The sequence below is a fragment of the Syngnathoides biaculeatus genome, chromosome 15 (genome assembly GCF_019802595.1).
Source record: "Syngnathoides biaculeatus isolate LvHL_M chromosome 15, ASM1980259v1, whole genome shotgun sequence".
Lineage (NCBI taxonomy): Eukaryota > Metazoa > Chordata > Actinopteri > Syngnathiformes > Syngnathidae > Syngnathoides > Syngnathoides biaculeatus.
In genome coordinates this window covers 8,587,311-8,613,521 of record NC_084654.1, presented here as the reverse complement: position 1 = coordinate 8,613,521, position 26,211 = coordinate 8,587,311, and the positions used below count along the sequence as shown (strand labels likewise).

At 40.2% G+C, this 26,211-nt stretch overlaps 1 protein-coding gene and 1 long non-coding RNA gene across 12 annotated transcripts in view; one reads left to right on the top strand and one right to left on the bottom strand.

Annotated features, from left to right (window-relative positions):
- The window catches only part of kif6 (kinesin family member 6), an 85,957-nt gene that overhangs the window by 30,551 nt on the left and 29,195 nt on the right, over positions 1 to 26,211 (bottom strand). For 3 of the 7 annotated variants that reach the window (XM_061842916.1, XM_061842918.1, XM_061842919.1), the window contains 8 exons: positions 16,803 to 16,912; positions 15,235 to 15,309; positions 11,792 to 11,939; positions 11,104 to 11,213; positions 8,217 to 8,346; positions 4,605 to 4,811; positions 3,990 to 4,133; positions 3,779 to 3,865 (listed from right to left, as the gene is read on the bottom strand). In XM_061842916.1, the coding sequence (XP_061698900.1) occupies positions 3,779 to 3,865; positions 3,990 to 4,133; positions 4,605 to 4,811; positions 8,217 to 8,346; positions 11,104 to 11,213; positions 11,792 to 11,939; positions 15,235 to 15,309; positions 16,803 to 16,912 (1,011 nt within the window). Of the gene's footprint in view, positions 1 to 3,778; positions 3,866 to 3,989; positions 4,134 to 4,604; positions 4,812 to 8,216; positions 8,347 to 8,975; positions 9,035 to 11,103; positions 11,214 to 11,393; positions 11,489 to 11,791; positions 11,940 to 15,234; positions 15,310 to 16,802; positions 16,913 to 19,913; positions 20,087 to 26,211 lie in introns of those variants that run through there. The other 4 variants (XM_061842915.1, XM_061842917.1, XM_061842920.1 and 1 more) reach the window with 3 other exon arrangements.
- LOC133512880 (uncharacterized) lies at positions 700 to 16,793 on the top strand. Of its 5 annotated transcripts, none has more exons than XR_009798333.1 (5): positions 700 to 1,194; positions 1,373 to 1,517; positions 4,042 to 4,168; positions 7,293 to 7,331; positions 15,870 to 16,793. It is a non-coding gene; the product is annotated as an uncharacterized LOC133512880 (long non-coding RNA). The 5 variants fall into 5 exon arrangements; XR_009798329.1 differs by lacking the exon at positions 15,870 to 16,793 and adding an exon at positions 10,000 to 11,011; XR_009798332.1 differs by lacking the exon at positions 7,293 to 7,331.

The following is a 26,211-nucleotide window of genomic DNA, read 5'->3' as shown; positions in this document are numbered from 1 at the left end:
GCTGACATTGCAGTCCCAAACTGCACCCTGTACCTTTTTTGGAGCTTGCGGTCTGATGCGAGACTCCCAGCTGCATCCTCAAAGGCTGACCACCAGTGGTCGGACAGCACAATCAGCAGTAGTCTATTTCAGCGGGCAGAGCCCACACTGGTACCACAACTCCAAAGTGGAATTTAAAATATCAAAAAAAGCACTAAGAATGCGTGACTGATGATGTCAGCATAGAAGTGTATATTACAGCGTTCAGTGTAGCAACGTGCAGATTTTATAGTCCCAGACAAATTCATTCTCTTCTCATTTTGTGTAAATGACATGTCACAAACAATGTCAATAAATTTACAAAATATTTATTTTCCATACACCAGCTCACGAAGATCGCGGGCGTGCTGGAGCCATCCATCTATCCATTTTTCTACCGCTTTATCACAGCTATCTTGAGGTGAGAGGCGGGTTACACCCAGAACCGGTCACCACCCAATTGCAGGGCACATATAATCAAACAACTATTCACACTTATTGCCAATTTAGAGTCTTGAGTTAATGCATGTTTTGGGGATGTGAGAGGAAACCAGTGTTCCTGGAAATAAATGCACGCAACTCCGGGAGAACAGGCAAACTCCATATTGGGTGGGGTGGGGTCAGCAGCATTAGAATGCAAGTCCTCCGAGGTGTGAGGCATAGGTGCTAACCAGGCTGCCACTTACCGTAATTTCTCGAAAATAATGCGCAAATATTTCTAAAAATATTTTCAAAAAGTTAATAGAGCGCATTATATTTAGGTATGGATGAAAAATAAAAAGTAAAATCACATTGCATAGTCATATACAGGCACATAGAGTGGTAAAAAAATGTATACACATATATATTTCGATATGATATTCAATGTCTTATGCTCCACATTTATATACAGTATATTAGGGTAATGTGCACCCATAACCTGAGCTCTCTGAGCTCCTCGGGGAGCTTGCATTTTACGATCATTAGCGTAGCATGCTTGTTGCTACTGCACCAAAGATCAGAAACGACTGCCCGTGAGTTTGTTTTAACTTAAACCAAGACAAAAAAAGTCGACTACAACGGCTAGATGTGCAGCTGCTTTTAAAAGAAATGTGTCATCAGTCGTCCCGATGACAACGCCAACCCGGAAGTAGTGCCGCAGTCCGAAACAACAATAGATCGCTTCATTGGCTTCAGGTGGGTATTAAAATAACGTGAGCTCAAACTGCATAATATGAGCGTTATGGGCGCATAAAAAAGTGGGAGCCCGCAAACAATTGAAATGGTCGCTTTTTTAAAAATGTGCCAATTACACTCGTTTCTACATAGTTTAGGCTCACGTTGTTTTGACAGACATCTGACTCCATTGTGAAAGATGCTACAGATTGGAGCCGAATACCTGCGCAACTGAAACTCTTGGGATTACGGTGGGAGCAAGATGGGATGTTCATGATGCAATGCAAGAGGCACCGGAACTGTACCAAGTCATCAATGAGGAGTTCCACTGCTATACACCGAAGGTAGCTATTATGGATATTTTTCAGATTGGAGATGAGTTCTTTTGAAGTCTTGGCCAAGGATGTGTAATATAAAGCATAAACTGCACTATGCACAATCGTTTTATGCACAAATATTTAATGCAAAACATTTTTTACGTTAAACTGTGTTGAATAGCTTATTTAATTAAGACTGTAATATGTGTTATCACCAGTATTAATAAAATATTATGCCATCATTGAGCATTTATTTGCATTATACTACAGGACACATTATACTCGAGAAATTACGGTACAAAACAGTCCTGACTTAAACAGACCCCAAATCGTTCCTGCAAAAAAAAAAAAAAAAACTGTTCTGTGCACAGAAGAAACACCCACAGTACACTGTAAGCACTCCTGTCTAACTACAAGTTGCAGCGTATATTCACAACTATTACGTAGTTTGCCACACACAAACATGCTGCAATTATGGGGCCCTCCTTTATGAAGGAAACTGAGGTACAGTACGGGTATGTTTTCCCACAAAATCTAAACACGGCTTTTGCTGGGTCACAACAAAATGATAGCATATGGGCATTTATGTCCATTGTGGCGGGAACATTACAGCTATATGAAGAATCAGTATGAATGAGAATTTTAACAAAAAAATAAGCAATACAAATACTCAGGGATGAGCATACCTTTCTCCCAGACACGCTATAGGATTTCAAGAAAGCTCTATTAAGTAGATGATATGTTTAAACTAGAGGGAAGGAGGTTTAGCTAAAGCACAAAGTCCTAAAATGAATGATTTTGATCCTTTTAGCAGTTTTATTATGATATACTATCATTTGTATATCTAGTATAAGTATGGCTTTTAGTCTTTGGAGACCATAATTTCAACATTGAGCTCATGATTTTAGGAAGAAACGAGATGAAAATGAAGCATTTTAATTTAGGGTTGGAACAACCCTTAGCTCTTTTGAGGAAACCATCGTTGTCTGGAACATTTTTTACTGCATATTTTACCCCGAGAGAAGAAACCAAACCTGAAAAGCAATGGAATTATTAAGTATGTAAGATTTGAAATTGGGCCACCGCTCCCATTGAGGATCTTTGTCAAATTGCATTTCTCAATTTGCCGTCTTCAAACATCCACAAATTATTTTCCTGTTTCCATTAAAGACAACTATTAACTCTAATCAACAACAGACAAGATGGCTAATTTGAATTACATCACAAATTAAATCAGTACATTTGTGTCCAATGCTCTATTTCCAGCCGTTTTTTTCCCCAATGATTGCGGAAGTGATTTGTTTCAAAACTTGAAAAGCTTATTAATTCAAAGGTTATCAGGACGACCACATAAATAATGATTTTCTTCTCATTTTATAACAATTCTCAAGCTATTACTTTGTTTTGCAAGATTAATGGGCAGTTTGCAACTTTCTAAAAGGTTTCCCACACTTTGCTAAATGATTGCTAAACAAAAACATTCCACTGTCTTCTGAAGACTTTTCCACTGACATTTTAGTCTGTGAGGTACACCATGTAACAATACACGTATTTTCAAATCAAGTACTAAAGCCACCAAGTGTGAAGTGACCGACCGTGGGCGTGAAAGACTATCAATATAGTGGCAGCTGATCCTAGATCATACTGTGGGGAGAAATGATTGACTCAAGTATCTATTAGAAGTTGAAGAAGCTCATACTATGCAGTACATGTTCCTGGATTAAATCAGTAAGTGGAGGTCTTGTGTGATGTGTTTGTATGAGTGTTGGTTGTTTGCAAAACCAAGTCACCTGAAGTCATTCTGTCTGGACAAGAACAGCAACATGAGGCTGCAAGTGTGCACCTTGAATTTTTTTGTCAGTGTCGAAAGCCTGAGAGTAAATCAACTCTCTCCAGCTGGATGCCTTCTAAAGATATGAGGTACTGGGTTAAAATATGTCAAACTAGAATTGGAGGCAAAATAAGACGAGGTGAGAATGCAAATGCAATGTGTGACTAGTTGAAATATAGCAAGACGGGCAAGTGTTGACATGTTGGAAGCCCCCCCAAAAGTGATCATTTTAGAACAACTCACTGATGTTGGAAAAAAGTGGTTTTGGATTGCTAAAGAGGACACTTAAACACATGGTAGATTACGCTCAACTCGTACAGCAACTCATTTGCTGAACAAATTAAGTCTTGGAAGCCGAGTGAAAGGTCTGGCTGTAACAGCAGATGCGGTGTGACTGGGTGTCTGAGTTCTAGTATTTGTGACTGGTGAGGTATTGAAGAGTATGCAGCTGTCTCACCACGGCAGGATCAAGTTCCTCATTCAATATTGCTTCATTCTTGATAATGGCCACCCGCTGGGCAAAGCGACACGTAGAGATGGACTCCTGTGTTTTGTCAGATGGTAAATTGTTCTTTAGTGGAAAGATGAACACGCTTCAAATTGGATATTTGCATTTTGTTCATAATCTGCACATGGCTTTTGCAAACCATCAGCACTCTGTGTCTTACATTTATGTTCGTCTTGTCAACTGCCATAGTGGCAATCATAATGGTCTTGCAGTTGCCTCCAAGGCTATCCCTCAGCACAGATGTCAGCATAGAATTCCTGTATGGAATATGGCAGCGACTCCGCTCTGACAGAGCGATGATAACCTGAAGAAAACCAAAAATGAAGACAAAGAATGGAGGTAACTCATTAAAATGACTAATTGTAATATAAGAATCTGCATGAAAACTCATCGGGTGCGTCGATGCTGTAGTTTGCTAAGTTGAAATGTGAAGAGCGTTATAACAGCATCCACACTTGTGGAAAGTCTGTCGCCACCATTTTTGACAGGCAGTGTGGGATATTTTGGCCATTTTTCACGAAGAACATTGATGAGGTCACACAACCTGTTCCCACACAGCTGGATCATTTAAAATCATCTAAAATAGTTGCACTGAGGAGGCATGTAAAGATCTATCTGAACACCAACAGTGTTTCTGACTACTTTTTTTTTTTTTTTTTTTTTACATTATGTATTATGTTGAACGGTGAGGGTAAAAAGGGGGGAATTAATAATGGAAGGTTATGTCAAATGTTACACTGTTACTGCAGACAGCAACATTCTTTTGAGAAAGTACCTGTTCTAAATAATGGAGGGAAAGGTTGATGTATTTGGCCTCCGTGAGCAACTGCCCATTCAAGCCGGTCTTGCTGACTCGATCCGACCCGGCCAGGTCCACCAGGTGGAGCTTAGAGCGCTGCAACATAGCAGAGCCAGGCTCACGTCGACACATGTGCACGGTAAAAATACAGTGGGACCGTGTTGAAGCCTGGTTCGTGGGTGTCTGGACGGTGGGAAAGGAAGGACAGTAAGTACGAAAACAATCAAGTTTTGAATCAGCAACGGTATTGGCCCTGGAAAGAAATACAACAATATTGAGTTCCCATCTGTGATTCATTCAAGACAACAAACATGTTTCTTTTCATCCTCATTTTCCTTGCTTCTGCTGATTGAAACATGTTGCAGCATATGTAAACAATGAGCAGTAAACAGATGGCGGCAGCTTTGCAAAAAGCTGAGGAGGATTTTAAGATGGTCACCGATGTAGCACAAGTTAGGTTATGAAACCACAAAAGACACAAAAACGGAATATGATTCGTTCAGCATAAATAAGCTTGATCAACCAAAAGAAGATGTGTAAGATATGCATCGTGGTCAATGAAACACAATGTAGCCTGGCAGCTCTGACTCAAAATGTGCTTCAATTGAATTATAATTTATGTCTTTGCAAGATGGAGAAATTACACTGACACTGTGTAATATTAAATTCTGTAAATGATGAAAATGCTGCAACTCTTTTACAATTAAGAGACATTTGTCTTATCTTTGCAACCCCAAAACAAACAAATTCCAGGGCAATCATTATCAAGTTGTCCTGTGACCCTGACTTGTTGTTCAAATAATGTGCCAACACCTGCCTAATGGGGTCGTGACAGTTTAAGACAAAGCTATCATCTTTCCTCTGTCCAAACATCCCGTCTCTCTTTTCAATATCGCCTCACGTATGTCGCTGGTCAAAAAATACTTATAAAGCTTGAAAAAAAAGTTTGATGATAATTAGTAGGTTTTCTTCAAAATGCTCCAGGGCCTACTGTATTTTATTTTTTTTCCATGTACGGCTTTCACCCCTCAACTCAAGGTGTTTCTACTTTGTGACTCCTTGTGCTCAATTTTCCACTCACTATTACTAATTGGGCCTCTTTCTCTAATCATATGTATGCACGCAGTTGTGCCTAAATGGTGCAGTTGTACGCGTGACCACAAATGTGTGAATAATCAATATTGTTTTTGTTCCTAGTTGGCGAAGAAATTTAAAACCTCCTTAGACCTTGCAAACGCATAAACAATGAAGGATCAGGTTTTGAAAATACGACAAATGCATCTTAGCACTACAGTTATTTGTAAATACAATACTATCTTGAAGGATAATAACTCAAACCATAAATTTGCTCATGTCCTAGATAATCATGAAAAGGATACTTCTCATAATTTTTACCCTCATTCTATTCAGTTGCTTGTACAGTGTGTACATATGTAAATTAATGTGTGTCCCTCACTACAAGTCCGACATTTTTGCTCAATGAGCAGGAAATGCGATTGGACCGCTCCCATTTCCTCGTGTTTCCAAAGTGTCAGTATTCTTTTTAATCCTTACGATAACATGATTAAAATGATTAACATTACTATACGTATGTTGTTGGTGTCTGCGCTTAGTAAGCCTTCCAATGATACCCATCCATCCATCCATCCATTTTCTTTGCTGCTTATCCTCACGAGGGTCACGGGGTGTGCTGGAGCCTATCCTAGCTGTCAAGGGGCAGGAGGCGGGGTACACCCTGAACAGGTTGCCAGCCAATCGCAGGGCACATAGAGCCTGACCGCCGCACTCACAATCACACCTATGGGCAATTTAGAATGTCCAATTAACGTTGCATGTTTTTGGGATGTGGGAGGAAATCGGAGTGCTCAGAGAAAACCCACGCAGGCACGGGGAGAACATGAAAACTCCACACAGGCGGGTCCGGGATCAAACCCGGGACCTCAGAACTGTGAGCCAAACACATTCCAGCTGATTGATACCATGGTTGTGAGATTACATACATACTTGCTGCTGGACAAGATCCATTGACATCACAAGGAATGTTATCACTACAGTAGGAACTGATGAAAACCAACCATAACGAGACAAGAATGAAGCCTTTATAATTTTTGCAAAAGCAGGACACAGTGCATCCTTTTTTAAACAAGTGTGTGGAACTTTCTTTTGTTCTCAGTTGCGCGCATGTTGATCTTACATGCAACACATGTTGGCCACACACTGCGTTAAGACAATTCTGCAATCCGTTTCTACAAAAACTAAAATTAGGTAGAATTGGGATCAACTGTAATCTAGCCCAGTCCCTGAAAAGTGCAAGTAAGGACAGGAAGTTTGGGGGATGAAGTCCATGTGGTTATCCAAACAAGAGGAAAAGGAAATCTTTGACATTGAGGAAAAAAAAAGAAGAAGAGAGGAAATATGTTTTAATGAGGTCAGAGGAAAGGTGAGAAGTAGTATAGGTGAACTGTATTTCCAAGAAAACAGTAGAGGGGATTGTCAATTGTCTAAATGAATGAGGTCATATTCTGATGAATGTCTATATGGCAGGGTCTGAAAGAAGAGCTTTTTTTTTTTCCAATTTGTTGGATTTCCACTGCATGTGGAGCAAAGACTTCTTTTTCTAGGCAGTGACAAATTGACAATGTGGATGTTGTTTGTTCGCTTCAGGCTCAAGTGGACGTTTCTTATCAAGAGGTCCCAGTGAGGGTGAGTTCAGAAAAGGCTCTGTGTGGGTGGCTGCTGAGGGCTCCCCACCACCCAAAAAAGAAAAAGAAAAAAAATCCTAAACTGCTTGAGCAACACGCTGATGTAAAAACTGTTTTTTTTTCATTGACAAAATTGAACTACAATGTCAAGGTAAAGACAGTAAAAAACAAATGTGATATTGTCAACACTTCTATCTGTAAAACTATGATTTACACCATCTGTGTTTGTTCTTCCAGAGAAAATTAATTCTGCACACTTTGTGACAAATGGATTTGCTTCATTGAATTATCAAAAAAACAAAAAAGGAAGCAAAGGAAAGCCTTCGGGCCTTATGCCTGCCCTGGCTGCAGTCTGTGCAGCCTCTGCAGGTGGATGCCATGTAAATCAAGTACGATGTGTCATGGTTCAAATCACGCAGAGCAGTAGATCTAAAAACGCTTTGGGTAGGAGTCACACACTCTGCAGGGCATGTCCACGTGGCCGCAGTGTGCGTTGGCCAAGCACTCAGGTAGGTTGGTCAGATCGAGTGGGGGCCCGCAAACAGGCACAGATATACAATAGGCAGATTTATATTGCACACTTGATGGGTGTTCCAGAGATGCAACTAAAATTAAGTGTCCTATGCAGAAGGGAGGCTTTAGGGAGTACGTCTGGCTGGCTCTATAGATAAAATATACATGTTCCTCAACATCATCAGGTGCCCATCACTGATGATGAAACAGTGTATTGAAAACCAATCCACATTAAAGTCAATGGCAGCTTTAACAGAACAAATCATACGGGACCACAGATGTGGTTCTCTCGAAAACTAAGAATATTTTCGTCTGTGGATCATAAGCCACATTCATTTTTTTACGTCCCTCATCGGCCACAGCCCCCCCTTACTTCTGCAATCATGCGATTGGTATCACCCAAGAACAGCAGATTGAGAGCCTCCTCTTCATTTGCAGACTGCTGCAAAGAAAGGTTCCGAAGATGGATGTTCTGCTCAGTATCTTCCATAATAATTACTTTTCTGCGGGAAAAAAAACCACATGATTTTATTATTCGAAAGAGCAGCATGACAAATCTGTTTAGACTAAAACATGAGAATGAACAACAGAAACAAAGAGCAAACCAGAGGCAGCACAGCCATGAATCAATTGTATTTTATTATGTCACATGCTAAAATGGGAGCTGTTCAAGTGAAGTTACACAGTAGAAAGGTTATTTATTCTTTTTTCTAATTAATGCCTTATATTTTTGATTCAAGAAATGCTACGTTTAAACTGAAACTTACTGATGTTTTTTTGTTTGAAATTGCTCCACTGACAATGTTTCGAGACAAGAAAATACAGTTCGTTTCTATGCACAATTTGAATTTAAGAAATATAAACTGTTGATTTTACTTTTAAAAAAGGAATAAATTATCATTCATTACCAAGTAATATGTCAAGTTCCCATTTTCCACTCATAATTGCTCTTTAACCAAAGCAGAAAAAACAATTGATCGAAATACTGAATTTTTCAATAGAATTTGGATAAGATACTCAAGTACTAAATTAATCAACAGTTGCAGTGCTACACGGTATTCAACTTCAATGTTACATTTTCATATTTTTATTGTTTATTAAAACATCTTCTTCAGTCCCCTGTGGGATTTACCTGCCAAAAATATTCCTAGAAAGTTGCTCCTCAAATGAAGTCACTGACTAGCAAAACACCTCCTCAAAAAAAAAAAAAAAAAAAAGTTATTTTGAGCCTTGCACATACGACCTAGCTCTGTTGTTAAATTATTAGTTTGTTCTTATAATGATATACATTTTCGTATTTATATAATGTCACCAAGAATAATTTTAAGGAGTCTTCATTATTCAAGTGCAATCGTGGAAGACTAAATTTGTCTGTAGTCTGATCCAGGCACTACGTGTTGTCTGTCTGAGGCACCGCCAAAAAGTCCCACACCGCCAAACGTTTATCACAGACAAGATTGGAATAAAAATTGTTGCCATCAGATAGTTACAGCACTACCTCACAAGACATGAGACGAGGGTAAAATTAAGCCAGTTTTTTGATTGGTACGTGACGATGACATGGAGTAAATGTATTTTGTGGCACCAATGGATTGGCAAATGATGATATTAATAGATTCAAACCCCAAACCTTTTGATTATGAGAGTAACAGGGTAACTGTGGTTGTAGAGATGTAGACTAAAATACAAACTAAAATTATTGACGTGGACAATGTCTAACGTTGACCCCATATGCAGTCACCTTTAAAATGTCTTTTTTGGTGTGAGGCCTAGCCCAAACATTCATTCTTATTTCCTTGCTCACACTGAACTTTAAATCCAAATAAAAGCACGGTGACTTTGTTAACAAGAGTAATTGCACATACAGTACATAGCACACGCGTAGTAGATGAAGTGACCCTATCGTGTCATTTCATTCATCTTAGTAAGGGTCGTGATAATGGATTGATACAAATGGGACAACAATGAATCAAGAACACCATGTAAACACCTTAGCACTTGTAAGTAATTTGGGAACTTTAACACAAGGATAACAATGTTACACTGGTTTTGCATTACTATTTCCAAATCCCAAAATATCTACTTTATAAAGGGCCGAAAAATAAGTCAATTTAATATGCAATGTAATTACAGCCCTTTCATCTCTTCTATCATAGTGGAATGCCACAGAGGGGGATAAGAGAGTGCACTGATGTCACAAGAGATGGGAAGTGGAAGAGAAAGGCAGACCAACAGTGCCACAGCTTCTCCTTGAATCAGCAAGTGTAGCCGCAGTATGGTTAACATCGGGCACTGTCTATTTCCAGAAGACTATGATTTGTGGGTATCTAAACCTTGAGCAGAATCATCTGCAACGGGGAGAAGTGCCTTAAAAGGAAATGGTATGAGAACAGACAGGACAAACACCAAATTGATGGACCAAGATGATGTTGTGCCTGTAAGTCTAATATCTATTTTGGTGAAGTATTGCCTCTGACAAAAAAGATCACAGACTGACAAACCTCAAGACAGATGCGAGAGATGAGAGACAGGCAGAGCGAGGCATAGAGTAAAACAACAGAAGACAATAAAAAGAAATGAGAAAGAGGAAAAAAATGGCAAAAAAAAAAACTTTCCTAAGACTGAAAAGAGTGCAAGTAATGAACTATGTAAAAGCATTTCTTCACATAAGCCTTTTTCTCCACGTCAGTGGCAAAATCTATCACCAATCTGACCGCATTAATCACTACCCAAAAGCGTTATTCCTATTGGCAGTCTATATTGGATTGGTAAACACAGCAGTCTCCATAATTCACCACACGACCAATTCCAGGCAGTTAAATGGCAGTGTAGGAATAAGGCTCATTCACGCATGCTTCACACAATCATGGAACTATTAGGAATTTGTCTTCCTTCATGCGTTCACTTTCCATGCTGCTTATCCACAACAGGGTCGTGGGTGTGCTGGAGTCTATCTAAGCTGTGTTCGGGCAAGAGGAAGGGTACACCCTGACCAGGCCGCCAACCAATCATAAGGCACAGAGAAAAATTTTTACTCATATTCACTCCTACTGGTAATTTGGGAGTGCCATGCATGTTTTGGGGATGTGGAATGAAACCACAGTACCTGGAGAGGGCATGCAAACTCTACATAGACCAGGGTGGGATTTGAACGTGGGTCTTCAGAACTGTGAGGCCTATCAGTTTTTTTTTCCAAGCTCCAGAAAGTGCAGAATTGTAAAATCCATTTGTTATAAAAGAGTTTCAAAAAGCATACTGACGGTAGGTCCTCCAGTCGAGATGCTTCATGTCTGGAATCCAGGAGGTCATAACCCATTTCATTGTAAATCTCCAAATACGATATGTGGGTACTATACACTGTACTGCTGTCCTGTAAGGCAGAACGTACATCATATTGAAAGATGGTTGAATGAATTAAAATGAAACCTGTTATTGACATTTGAACATTTTCAAATACAAAACTGCCAGTGGACAGCGGTTTAGTGCTGTGAAGTGATCTTATAACAGTGAAGGAAATCATGATAAAGAGCATTGCAAATTAGGTACCGACCTGTCCTTTGACCTCAGCTACTGCTCAACATCTTGGTTCTGACATCCTTTGTAATGACTCATGCTCTCCCTTTCACACACAACAACATTCCCTGCAAGTCTAAAGAAGACCATTTAAAAATTGCCAAGGTGTAAAACTGGAACAAACTGCTCTACATTGAATCCTGAACTTCGAGTAACTAGATTTGGATATAATAAACAACTTTTCTCTAATCTCTTGTTGAGATTGGACCAATAATGTGCATGTACAGTATGCGTGTTTGACTTGTGGAAAAAGGACGTGATGATGGGATAGCTGATGTAAAAGAAATGATAATCTTGGGATTGGAAAAGACAGTTATGAAGTACATTAATTATTATTATTAGAGAGGTTGATGAAAAACGTGTTGACGTTCCGACCTGAGCGAAGCGCTCATAGAGGTACGAAAGTGTGCGGGGAATAATGCCACGATCACTGTAGCGCTCTGCTCCTCCTGTGATGGTAAATGTCTTCCCGCTGCCCGTTTGACCATATGCAAAGATGGTGCCATTGTAGCCAGCCAATACACTGCAGAGACAAAAAAACACAAGTCAATACTCACAATGTTAGCATCAGCGAAAGATTAGGTAATGGCATGTAAAAAGCAGCGGGGTCCCATAGTTTCTAGTCAAAATATGAGGGAAACAGCCTAGATAACTTGTATTTTTCTATATATTTTTTCATTTGTTTAACCTTTACATATCCAGGTGAGGCAATTGAAAACAGATGCCAACCTGGCATGTAATGTTAGCACTGCCAAAAATGTTCACAGTTATGTGCAGTACTTGCACAAACTTTGTCACACGCTGAAAGGATCTGACACGCTGACACATTTTTTTTACATTTGCACTTGGCTTAGCAAATACATTCATTTGCTTGCCTTCTTTAGCTTATGGCAGCAGTGTGTGTGTATCGTAAAAAAATACAATTCATAAATATCAAGGGAGCCCTGAAGCAGAGACATGTACAATGTACTTTAACGGCAAAAGTGAATGTACTTTTTGCACGTGTAATGAACTCTTCTTTGGCTCAAGCCCTACCCTTCTACGTAAATGTTGAAATCAGTTATTTTGTAAATGTACTAAATGAAATAATTCAAACACTGGGGCATGTCGAAGCTAATAATTTTTTTTACTGCTTCTTTCAAAAAGTATGTACCATCGTGACACAAACTTAATTCCAGGTCATTTGCAATTTCATGACGTCATCAATTTATTGTAATGCTTTATTTCTTTAATACTGGAAACCAAACAAGATCAAAGTCAGAGCAAATTAAATGTGACAACATAAATCCACAGGAAAAGATGGATGTACTACAAGTGGAGAGACGTTATGGCGACAGAGATCTGACAGTAAAGGAAAAATATCTTCAAGTGTGAGTGAAAGAAGACCCTCTCAACTGGTACATTTTGGTTTGGCTCCGAATAGTAGCAATGGAAACCAAACGTATTTAGGTGCAATGGAGGGAAGCAAAAAACTGAAGTGGTACACTGCTGTACAGTGCAAGAGTATTGGTTTAAAACTATAAAACCAATTCAATATATGGGCCAAGACATTTGTTATTGACAACAAACAAAAAGAACAAAATGTGTCACAAACACAAGGCTTGATCAAAAGGGGAGAATAAACTTGCTACTGAAGCACTCACATTTTGTTACTGCTATGATCTGCAGTATTGCGTTTAATGTCCCTGAAAATGAGAAAGACTGGAACCTGCCTTTGAGGTTTGGGCTTTTATCCCTGCTTACTCCTGTTTACGGCAGAGCCTTTAATAAAAAAAAATTAGAAAACAAAATAAAAATCCCATATTCTTCGAAAGCAGAAGCATTCGTTTCCCAGCCATGCATGTACTGTAAATAGGTATCAAGACGATTGATTGTTTGTGTTGCTATACAACAATAATTAAATTGGGTGTTCCCCTAAACAATTAATGATTATTTTTTGAACTGGTGTTAGGTTGGAAATGATGATTATGAGTAATACTAGACAACTGCAGTCCTAACTCATCTTTATAGACTTGGGGTTCAGAACCTGAGAGTCAGAGTTTAAGTCTTGATATGGGAAAAAAAAACAAAAACAAAAAACAATCAGCTGGAATAGGCCCCAACTCATCTATGATGAGATGCTTCTAATCAGAGGCATAACTGTGGCATAGCACCACCAGCTATGACAAAAATGGAAGGTTTCACACCTGAGACTTACTACATATTTGTTTTGAAAGTATTTGTAATTATTGCACTTGAGCCAATGACAAATGCATACAGGCTATGTCCTGCTTTGCTGAGTTATGTCTGAAAGGCACAGTTTAATAACTCCCAACTCTACTGTTACGCTTCTGTTGCATCAATTTACTGGCAAGCCAGTGTTAAAGCATCTTATCTCTGCAACTCCACACAGGCGGGGGTGGGATTTGAACCCTAGTCCTCAGAACAGTGAAGCCAACGCTCTACAGCTATCCCATATATTAAAATTTAAAATTGAAACATTTGGTCATGGGAGTGTGCACTACAGTGGTATCAATGATGCACCTCAGTCAAATAAACTCGTGATGACTGCTTTGATTTTTTTTTTTTACTAGCTGCCACAATATGGGGTTAGTGCTAAATGTTTGACAGGTGAAGCAACTTAACCACCAACTTGGTCATTTGATCAGCTAACCTAGAACTTTCAACATGTTAAAATATCAATATCCAAATAACATCTTTAGATTGCAGAGCAGTTGTGTCTCTATCATGATGCATAAGAGACACTGAAGCGAACACTCAATCTATTCAACAAGCACTCAAGCATTCAACAAGCACTCACACTTACATAGAGTCTAATGAAAGGATGTTGAGGCTACGTTGTGCCAAATGTTTGTGGAGGAGGAGGAAACACCTTTTTTCATTACAACACAACAAACTTTAATCGCAGGAAATTCCATGTAAATTCCCTCTTCTGGCTTTTTTCCCTACTGGAGAGCAAGTTGCAATTTTGGCAAGCAATGAAGCAGGAATTAACAAACCGCTGGAGCAGAGTGAATTTTGGGTGGAGAGGTTGTTAGGAGGTAAACATTTAACCGCTGCTTCTCGAAGCAATTTAGGTTGGATCTCCTTTTATATCAGTCGGGCAATCATTCCAGAAACTGTGCAGAACATTCTGGAAAGCAAAGCACACCTAGAGTAATCATCTGGTATCGGACCCAAGCTGGACCTTCAATCAGATACAGTCACTTTTGTACGACACAATAATCCATGATTGGTCAAGAATTTGGACTGTTATGGTCAGAGAACGCTGACCAATAATAAAAACCTTGCACTGGCAACTTATTTTTTCAGGAAGTACTGTACAGTCATCCATAAATAAACAACAACAAATGTTTTTTTCCAAAGCTCATGTTTTATCTTGATCTTGAGAGTGATAGATCAGGAAGTTAGTCTAAGGATAGAATGTCCCTATTAAGAAAGAAAGAAAGAAAGACAGACCAAGCTGCAACAACTCACAGAATCCCTCTTTTGCCGCACCTTATAAAAGTTCTGACACTCACAATGGCAGAATTTTCCATCTTGCCTGCCAGCTGAGTCCACTTAGTGTGTTACGTATGTCAAGTACACTAAAAATCAGGCACCCTTCATTTGCATCTTAAAACACTGACTTTAGGTGATTTCCTGTAGGTAGAGATGGATGACATTAATGTTGGTCGACCTCATCCTTGTTGGGCTCTCCTGGCCACAAGTAGGAAAATCTTGAATTTCATCATTTGTGAACTGAAATAAAAGTGTCTCACCCTTGAGTTTTTAAAAGAAAATGTATGTTTAAAGCTTTAGTCTCTTGCTTGAGTTACCTGTCTGCAACTGGTTTTGCGACATGTTCGAATATTTCTTCTTGTTTGGTTGCTTGGTCAAACACTTTTTGAAACCTGGAAAAAAAATAGAAACTGTGACACATTGTTTTAATTTTTTTTTTTTTTACCTCTCCCAAAATATCAAAATCTAAATTGAGCACACACACAGCACCGTTAATCATGTGTTTACTAAAGGAGAACAGTTTAGCAGTGCATTTAATTTCCACAATGGATTAAGAAGTCATTATGTTTTCTAAAGAAGTCTACAATCGTTTTTTTTTTTTTTTTATCCCAGTAAAAATGATGAGAGGGAAGTGAGTGGACTCAACCCAAGAGGGTTGTTAAATGTGGAAATCATATTTATACAAGGGCACAAGGGAACCTCCGCAAGCTATTCTAAGAGTCTGTGGTTTGCAAAGACTCTCCATGTCCACTACTGTCTGACTCCCAAACTGTGAATTTAGGGCTTGGAAGCGTGTCGTGGGCCCTGCCCAGAGGGTATACAGTATAAGTCTGCATCTTTCACCACCAGATGTTCTGGTTCAGCAGTCACAGAGCCGCTAGAACGACTGATTATTCCTCATATTCAACATGGGTAGCAACAATTTTAACTTTTCGACTCTTTGTTTTTGCAGTTCCAGCTTTCCTGGTGCTATTTATTTCAAGCCAAACGGCAATTCATGAACGCAGTCGACCTCGCCGCTCGCACAAGCTCAGCACTCCTGGCTCCAGCGCAACTACGATCCTAATAAGGATACGGGTTATAGAAAAGGATGGATATTTCAATGTCCTAAAATACAATGAGTAGCCATATGTACAGTGAAGATACAGAAGTTTTAGGACAAGTTTTTAGCATTTTGGTTTGATCCGCCACTACACCACAGGATGAAAAAACACCATAGTGCAGATGAATAATGAACTACATACTGCGACTGTTATGAAACCAAAGAAATGTATGTAATATTCCTCAAAGGCCAGACTGTTGAGAAAGTGCAGAAGGCTTTGGGTAATCTCAACTCAACAGAACATGCTTTTAACTTATTGAAAACAAAAGTAGAGGAAACCACAAACAAACATGGAGGTGGCTGCAGTGGCAGTACTCTTTGGGGTCACTCGGAATTTTATGTCCAAATCATTTTGAGCTTAAAATTGCGGTATGATACTGAAATTCCAGAGATTTCTAAATGGCAAAATCCATTTTATCACACTTCTCTACTTAAAGGTGAAAGTCTAAATTTTAATCCTGTATTCTTTTACTTAAAATTTATTGCAGTGGTGTATTAAGACAAAATCATAAAAAAAACATTGTCACTGGTCAAATGCTTGTGGACCTTAACTGTGTTAGCTATATGAACCGGACAAGAAAAATGCAGGTATTATTGTGACAAATAAAAAACAAAATAGGTTGTTGGTCAAATCAATTGAGTTTACAGTCCTGTAGATATTATTTACAGCCATGCATCACAATTCCCTCATGATTCGATTTATCCACAGTGGATAAATCAGTCCATTAATTAAGATGTTTGAGACGGACGTTTTATAGAAGCAAGTTCCTCAAAAAGGAGCACCTGAAACTGAAGCACTCCCTTTTGTTGTTCACAAAGCCATCCGCCATGTCCTTGGGCACCACAATCTCCAGCGAAGCACCCATCTGCTGCTCATTGTTGACAGAGTACACCTGAGGGAGCCAGAGACAACAGCATCGTCAATCAAACTTTTATGGGTACCACCTCAATGTCAATATATAATATAATCTACTAAGAGGCCATTAGTGTGTACAAAAGGAGGTGCTGTTGCTGTTGTTGTTTTTGACCTAATGCAAGGAGCCTGGTTACAAGTGGTTAGCTCATCTGCCCCACAGTTCTAAGGTTTGAGGTTCAGAATTTGAGCTTCAACCCTCCTAACTGGATCTTACACGTTCTCCCCACGTTTGTTGTTACAGTATATTGTGTCACACGGATTTTCTTTAGGGACTGCAGCTCCCTACCATATTCTAAAGACATTTAATGAGCAAATTGTCCATAAAAAGTGTAAATTGTCCATACAGTACATGAGTGGGACTGGCTAGTGTCCAGACAAGGATGTAGTCTGACTATCGCCGAAAATGAGGTGATACAGGCTCCAGGGGTGCTGACAAACGCGCTGATTACAATACAGACAGAATTTAAGCAATGGAAGGCATTTCAAGTGAGGGTGGTGGGGTCAAGTTCAACACACCCACCTATTGTTTTTGAGCTTGGACATATGTGCAGGCATATGTCTCTTACAGACACAAATGTAATTACAAGCCCATGGGGTGTTTTGGCAGTGAAAAGGTTCCAACCTTAACAATTAGATTGTTTTCACTCCCACCCTGGTTTTGTTGCCTTCTCATGGACATTCAGAATATCAAAAAACCGCAACGATGTGGCTGTGGTCATTTCATTGTGCTCAATATTGTCTGCGCTAGCAAAATGGCCACAGAAACCATCTGTGTAATTTGATTATTCCCCCCATCAGTTGCTGTGCTCACACGATAAACTGGATTTGAGGGACTGAATTTTTTGCCAGAGGCTTTTCTGGTGCAATATGAATTTTTTTATACGCACAGGTGTTTCTAGCCCATTTTGGGAGGAGGGTGTTCCAAAGGACCCCAAAAAAGTATCCCAGCACCCCCAAATTTTGAGGGATCCCACCAATTTCTTATAATAATAATAATGATAATACTACTGCTACGACAACTAATAATATTAATAATGATAATAATGCAAAATTCTATCCATCCATCCATTTTCTTTGCCGCCTATCCTCATGAGGGTCGCGGAGAGTGCTGGAGCCTATCCCAGCTGTCAACGGGCAGGAGGCGGGTTACACCCTGAACTGGTTGCCAGCCAATCGCAGGGCACATGGAGACACACACTCCAATGGACTCACACCTGTGCACACTTGTGCACTCACAATCACACCTATGAGCAATTTAGAATGTCCAATTATTGTTGCATGTTTTTGGGATGTGGGAGGAAACTGGAGTCCCCGGAGGAAACCCACCCAGGTACAGGGAGGACATGCAAACTCCACACAGGTGGGTCCGGGATTGAACCCGGGACCTCAGAACTGAGGCCAACGCTTTACCAGCTGACCATCGAGCCGCCCAAACTACTAGTACTACTGTACTAGTAGTGGGACTAGTAATAATAACAACAACAATGATAAAAATAATACTAATAATAATAATAATAAAGATACTTCTCATTTATTTCAAATGCTGATTTATGTCAAATGCTGAAATGGGAAAAATCACACAGAAAACAAATGACTACTCACTATAGGGGGGCTACTTTACTCCAGATAAAATAGCCTAAAAGCCTACTTTTCATGTGTAGAGGTGCTGCTGTATCAAAATAAATTGTCTTTACGGAGAAATTAGGGTTAGAATATGTTCAAATTTTGATTACACTCCATTTCTCTTGCGCTATGGTTTAGCTTTATGTAACCAATCCATCCATTTTCTTCGCCGCTTATCCTCACAAGGGTTGCGGGGAGTTCTGGAGCCTATCCCAGCTGTCAACGGTCAGGAGGCGGGGTACACCCTGAACTGGTTGCCACCCACTCGCAGGGCACATCGAAACAAACAGTCGCACTCACAATCACACGCAATTTAGAGTGTCCAATTAATGCATGTTTTTTTTTGGAATGTGGGAGGAAACCGCAGTGCCCAGAGGAAACCCACGCAGGCATGGGGAGAACATGGAAACTCCACACAGGCAGGTCTGTGAGTGAACCAGGGACCTCAGAACTGAGGCAAATGCTTTACCAGCTGAGCCACCGTGCTGCCCACTTTAAAGAAACTTTATCCAATTTATCAGTTTTGTCAGGGACCCCCCCCCCCCCGTTAAAAAAAGTTAATCTTTCCTTTCCTAAATGGTGCAAATTTAATTGTTTTGAAAAATACATCCATCCATCATCTGAGCCACATATCCTCACAAGGGTTCCCGGAGTGAAGCTATCTTCGTACAGTAGTTGCTAGCCAATCTCAAAGCACATAGAAACAAACAACCATCTGCAGACATAATAACACTTAAGGAAAATTTTGAGTTTCCAATTCATGCATATTTTTGGGACGTATAAAATAGTGACATTTATTTTGTGTGCATGTACTCAGCAGCTCTAAACCCGTGGAATCACCTCTGTTTATACCTCACGCCAATGGAAGATGAACTCCTCATGTAACTTGCATAAGATATAAGAAAAACATGTTTTCCTAAACAGGTTCAAGCATCACTCCAGTTTGTTATTGGAGATGTTACCATCATGGTTAAGGATTGAAACATGTCACGAGAAACATGCCTGTTATGTTAATAAATTGTTAACAAAATCTGCACAGAAGTGTCAATTAGTAATCCGCTGGGTGTTGTGGACACGAGACAGGAGGTTGAATAAAAAACTGTACACCATTTTTCATGAACTTTTCCATCAAACAGATACCCTATTAAAAAAAAAAGGTAAGCAGGAAAATAAGCTGATTAATATGTTTTTATCCAAATGCATTATTTCGGCATAGTTATTGCGACAGTCAATTATTACACAGGATACACACAGCAGGCATGAAAAGTTAAGTTTACACAAGGTTTCACACATGGAAAGGCAATGTAGGTTTGGTATGCTAAATGAGCTCAAATAATAGTGGGGTGTCAACTTACCGCAGTATTTTTCTTGGTGGGCTTTAAACGAGCATATATCTGAATTGTCTGTTTTACCATTTTGTTTTACCACCTTCCTAAATGCTAATTGTTTACTTTTCGGTTTTGTATGCTGGTTGCTGTACTTGCTAGCCAAAGTTGGCAGGATGCCGTTGTGTGTGGACATCGGTTGCTAGGTGACCAAAAGCCACAGGGCTTTTTGACAAAGATTGTATGTTGATTGAAGATGATCTCTTCGAGAGGGAGAATTTAAAAAAAAGAGCTCTGGATTAAAATCTGTGTTTTGGCCTTGCAGTCCATTTGCATGTTCTCCCTGTGCTTGCACTGGTTTACTCGGGCTTCACCCCGCATTCCCAAAAAATGCATATTAAATTATTTGAAGCCTCTTTTGCAAAAGATGTAATAAATTATGAAACGTATGAATGGTTGTTTGTTTGATTGTGTCCTACGAGTCACTGGCGAACATTCCATGGTTTGCAACGTCACCAGTGACTCAAATGCAGGGCAGTGATGTTGAAACCGTTGGCCTCACAGTTCTGAGGTCCCGGGTTCAATCCCAGACACGTCTGTGTGGAATTTGCATGTTCTCCCTGTGCCTGCGTGGGTTTCTTCCAGCACTCCGGCTTCCTCCCACATTCCAAAATCATGCAACATTCACTCTACACTCTAATGATTGTGAGTGCCGCTGTTTGTCTCAATGTGCCCTGCGATTGGCTGGCAACCAGTCCAGGGTGTACCCTGCCTCCTGCCTGTTGACTGCTGGGAGAGGCTCCAGCATTCACTGTGACCCTTGTGAGGATAAGCAGCAAAGAAAAAGGATAGATGGATATTTAGCACCACAACACCAATGGACAAACAAAGCTAAAATCTAATCAAAAAATCAGAACAGATGAGATGCTCTATTGGTATCATGCTTATACAATATTAAATATAAAGGACCATCTATGAGCTCTTTCTGGTTCCAGTGTATGGATGTTACACTGTTTCTGCTATTTCACCTGAGCACTCGATGTCTGCCCAATATATTACGTGCGTTTTGTGGCACTGTATGCACATCTCGTGTTTGATTACTCACGGGGGTTAACACATTTAGACACACTGAAAAGGTTTGTGGTCCTCTTTTTATGTAAACCACCCTTTAATTTACAACACAAACATGATCATAAACTATGAAAAGAAGTGAAAGAGGTTAACATACAAATCGTTGTATTACATCAACCTAAATAGTCCCCACACTGGGATATAAATATTGCTGAGAGGCCTGTGTGGAAGATAACCAATGGGACAGAATGTCTTTCACAATGGTTATACGCGCAGCCCTGCATTCCTCCATGCTGGACTTTGTTTTTGGGGATATTTTTTATTATGCAAGCGACAAAGGTTCAATGAGGAGACAGTCCGGCTTTTCAGTTGACTAATGCTGATGTGTGGTGTTGACATGCAGATGTCCGGATGGCTGGACAAAAGATGTGGCCCTGAAATCCCAAATAGGCAAAGTGACTAGAAAGAAGCAATTTTGACATGTTTTTGTCACACTTCGAATTAAACTAATCATTAATTCATGTGACCTAAGTTACCATTTTTAGAATGATGTCTGGCTGCTTGTGCAGCCAATTTCAAAAGCACTTCTTTTTTGGTTGGTACTGCACTTTTCTATCAGCAATATCCCACCCAACGTCCGATCCATTTTCTGAGCCGCATATCCTCAAAAGGGTCGTAGGAGTGCTGGAGCCTATTGCAGCTGCCAATAGGCAGGAGGCAGGGTACACCCTGAACTGGTTGCCAGCCAATGACAGGGTACATAAGGAAAAACAACAGTCACATTCACAACGACACCTAAGGGCAATTTAGAGCAGACATGTCCAAAGTCCGGCCCCCGGGCCAATTGCGGCCCGTGGACAAATTTTTACCGGCCCGCGGCCTCTATCATGAAATCAATAATATGCGGCCCGCCAGCACTGTTGACCACAGTATAAAATACATGTGTACAAAAAGCTATTTTTCATATTTTTCATTTCACCAGAAGATGGCAGTAGCCCTGTGGCCGCACTCTGGCCGCCGTGACCCTTGACCTTGCGTGATCGTTTCAGCCCAGCCCATTTCTAACATGGCGTCTGAAAACAAAAAAAGGAAAGTTGACCGCGAGGGCCGCCGCTTCCAGGACAAGTGGAAATTTGAGTATTTTTTCACTGAAATATGAAACAACTGTGTCTGCCTAATTTGCCAAGAGACTGTGGCTGTTTTCAAGGAATTCAACATCAAGAGGCACTACCAGACGAAACATGCTAGCTACGACAAGCTAACTGGGAACAAACGCGGTGAAAAAGTGAAGCAACTGGAAGCTGTTTTAACGGCACAGCAAAGCTTTTTCACAAGAGTCCGTGAGTCAAATGAAAATGCCACAAAGGCAAGCTACGAAGTGGCAACGCTGATTGCAAAGCACTGCAAACCTTTCACTGAGGGTGAATTTATTAAAGACCGTGTAATGAAAATGGTTGAGAAAATTTGTCCCGCGAAGAAGCAAGAGTTTGCCAATATTTGCCTGGCTCGTAATACTGTGGTACGGAGAATTGAAGACGTTTCATTAGATATTAAGAGACAGTTAGAGGCAAAAGGAACTGAGTTTGACTTTTTCTCGTTAGCGTGCGATGAAAGCACGGATGCGTCCGACACCGCTCAGTTACTGATCTTTTTAAGAGGAGTGGACAATGACATGAACGTGAGTGAAGAGCTTCTGGACCTCCAGAGTCTGAAGGGCCAAACAAGAGGAACGGATTTATTTGTTTCTGTTTGTTCCACCGTAGATGACATGAAACTACAGTGGAATAAAGTCACCGGGATTATTACGGACGGCGCACCTGCCATGGCTGGCGAGCGGAGTGGATTATCAAGCCTTGTCTGTAACAAAGTCAGCGAAGAAGGAGGCAGCGCTATTAAACTCCACTGTATTATTCATCAAGAAGTTCTCTGTGCCAAATATATGAAATATGATAATGTTATGAAACCGGTGATAAAGACGATTAATTATATTCGCTCCAAAGCGCTGTGCCACCGCCAGTTTCAACAGTTTCTTCTCGACATCCAGGCTGAATACGGAGATGTTTTGTATCACACCGACGTAAGGTGGCTCAGTCGGGGGTCTGCGCTGCAGCGCTTCTTCTCTCTCAGGGAGAAAATTGGACAATTCTTGACTAAAAAGGGTCAACCCATGCCACAATTAAATGATCCTGTTTGGCTGGCTGATTTGGGATTTTTAGTTGACATAACGTGACATCTGAATGCGCTGAACACAAGCCTTCAAGGGCAAAATGCAGTGGTAAGCCAACTGTATTCACACATCAAAGCCTTTCGGACCAAGCTGCTACTTTTCCAAAGACACCTGTCACAGGCGCAGCCCAATACCGCACATTTCCCGTCGCTGCAGGAAATTGTGACCAGTTTCCCACAGATCAATATCAGTGCGCAAATGACAAAGTATGCAGCAGACATCTCATCTCTGGTTGAGGAGTTTCAGCAGCGCTTTCAGGACTTTGCAGCTATTGAAAAGGAGATCACGCTTTTTTCCTCTCCTTTCTCCGTGGACCCTGATGACGCTCCAGACCACCTGCAACTGGAGCTCATTGAGCTGCAGTGTGACGCCGAGCATCGCAGTCGGCACCAACAGCTCCCTCTTGTCAACTTCTACCGCCAGCTGGATGAAGGCAGGTTCCAAGCAATTCGGACATTTGCTAAGAAAATGCTGAGCTTGTTTGGCTCCACATACATGTGCGAGAAGACATTCTCCGTTATGAACATTAACAAGAGCCGCATGAGGACGAGACTGAGTGACTCTCACCTGCGTGACGTCTTGCGCATCAAAACCACTGCTCTTGAGCCAGACATGGACTACATACTGCAGTCAAGATCCCAGTATCACCCTTCACATTAGTGCAGGCAAGACCTTTGTCAAGTCCTCTGAGTTGAATAAATTCTTAAATCTCAGTTAATTAATTTTTTTGTGATGGTCAAAATCACAGTTTGAATATGCAGTGATCATTGTTTTGTTTTCAGCACTTTTCCTACAGTGAGCATATAATAGTGAATAATATGTAATGTTTCACATGAACTTAGATATCCTTTATAGTTTTCTTAATTTTTTGTGGTTTGTGATTTCGGTAAAAACCTAAATGTAAAAAAAAATGTAAAAGTAAAAGTATGCCATTTGTAATTAAATTAAAAAAATCCCCAAAAGTTAATTTGTATTTAATGTTAATGGTTCAAAGAATGTCAGGCTAAATAGTCGGCCCCCACACATTTTCACCTTACCAAATCTGGCCCTCTTTGCAAAAAGTTTGGACACCCCTGATTTAGAGTCTCTGATTATTACTTGTTTTTTTGGGGATGTGGGAGGAAACCCGAATGCTTGGAGAAAATCCAGGCAGGCACGGGGAGAACATGCAAACTCCACACAGGTGGGGCTGGGATTTGAACCCTGGACCTCAGAACTGTGAGGCCAACAATCTAACCACTTGCATAACTGTGCTGTCCATTAGTCCCATTTGCACACAAAAAAACCTCGAGGTCCATTCCTTTTCTGTATTCATTGTTGGATTTATGCAGTACCATTTGCACACAAAAAAACCTAAAGGTCCATTTAATTTCTGTATTCATTGTTGGATTTATGCTGTTTTTTTCAGTGCTTGTGTTAATAAAGAGTGCTTCGGTTCATGTTTGCAGTAAAGAAACACATTGCAAACAACATTTCCAGTGGTTGTCAATCTGATTTCAGCTCATCGTTACATGACAAGTATGAAAACTCATGTAGCAAAGTTTAGAGAAAAACTAAATTTAAATCCCCGTCACAATAGTTTGCCACATCTGTGTATTTTTTTCTGCAGTTTAGACTGAAGGCAAAATTGGCAGCACTTTGAAGCCAAAAAGTCAACAAAAACTACAGTTTTTTGGGAGAAATGTAAGAGTGTGGTAAGGAAGTGAAGAAACGGGTCAAAGCAGGGTGGAACAATTGGCGGAAGGTGTCTGGTGTTCTATGTGACAGAAGAGTCAACGCTCGGATGAAGGGCAAAGTTTATAAAACAGTGCTGAGGCTGGCCATGATGTATGGATTAGAGACGGTGTCACTGAAGAAACAAGAGGAAGCAGAACTGGAGGTAGCAGAAATGAAGATGTTGAGGTTCTCGCTTTGAGTGAGCAGGTTGGATAGGATTAGAAATTAGCTGATTAGAGGGACAGTCAAAGTTGGATGTTTTGGAGACAAGGTTCGAGAGAGCAGACTTAGATGGTTTGGACATGTTCAGAGGCGAGAAAGTGAGTACATTGGTAGAAGAGTGCTGAGCATGGAGCTGCCAGGCAAAAGAGCGAGAGGACGACCAAAGAGAAAGTTGATGGATTTTGTGAGGGAAGACATGAAGGCAATTGGGGTTAGAGAGGAAGATACACTAGATAGGCCAAAATGGAAAAAGATGACAAGCATCGCTGTGGCGACCCCTAACGGGACAAGCCGAAAGGAAAAGAAGAAGAAGATTTGGGAGACATGTACAATGAAAAACCTTTCTTAAAATTAAATAGGTTATGCAAAAATAATAGATTTAGGTTTCATTTCTCAGGAATTGGTTACCAGCATGACAGTTGTTCTTTATGTATACAAAAATGCTAAATTACAAGATATCCTGTTGATATCTGAAACATGATGAAGGACTTGTAGATCAATGTGATCATATAAAAGTGTGCACAGTATTTCTTGTCTGCCACAGCACTACAAAGATAATTTAATGGAAAATTCTCAACAGTATAGATTGCTTCAAAAGCTCAGTGCTGCATTTTCCCCCCATACACTTATAGCATGAAAACGCATTAAAAGTTATATTAGAATAATCCTTGCCAAAAATGATGTTGCTCATTTCTCAAAAAGTGACAGTGGCTTGGAAAAAAAGGACCGATCACATCCACTTTCTATGAAGGAATTACACAGCTTCGTCAAACATGTACAAGAAAAGAAGTAAACACAAAACATGGGCTGGGCTGCGCTTGTTGGAGGAACTGTGAACCTTTATTTTAATTTAAATGTCATCTGAAATAGCTAAGGTTTCAACCCAAAGGAGGGGAAAAACTTGGAGACAGCAAGTTACCAAAGTGTGGTTGTGAGCATTTGCACATTTGAACATGTACTTACTTCTTTGACAGAAATCCAAATTGGGGCTTACTGTAATCATGGGTTCATTTCCACATGTACGGTGTTTACAGGACAGGAACATTCAGTGTCAATACCATGTACGTACGGGTAAGTGTGACATTAGATTTG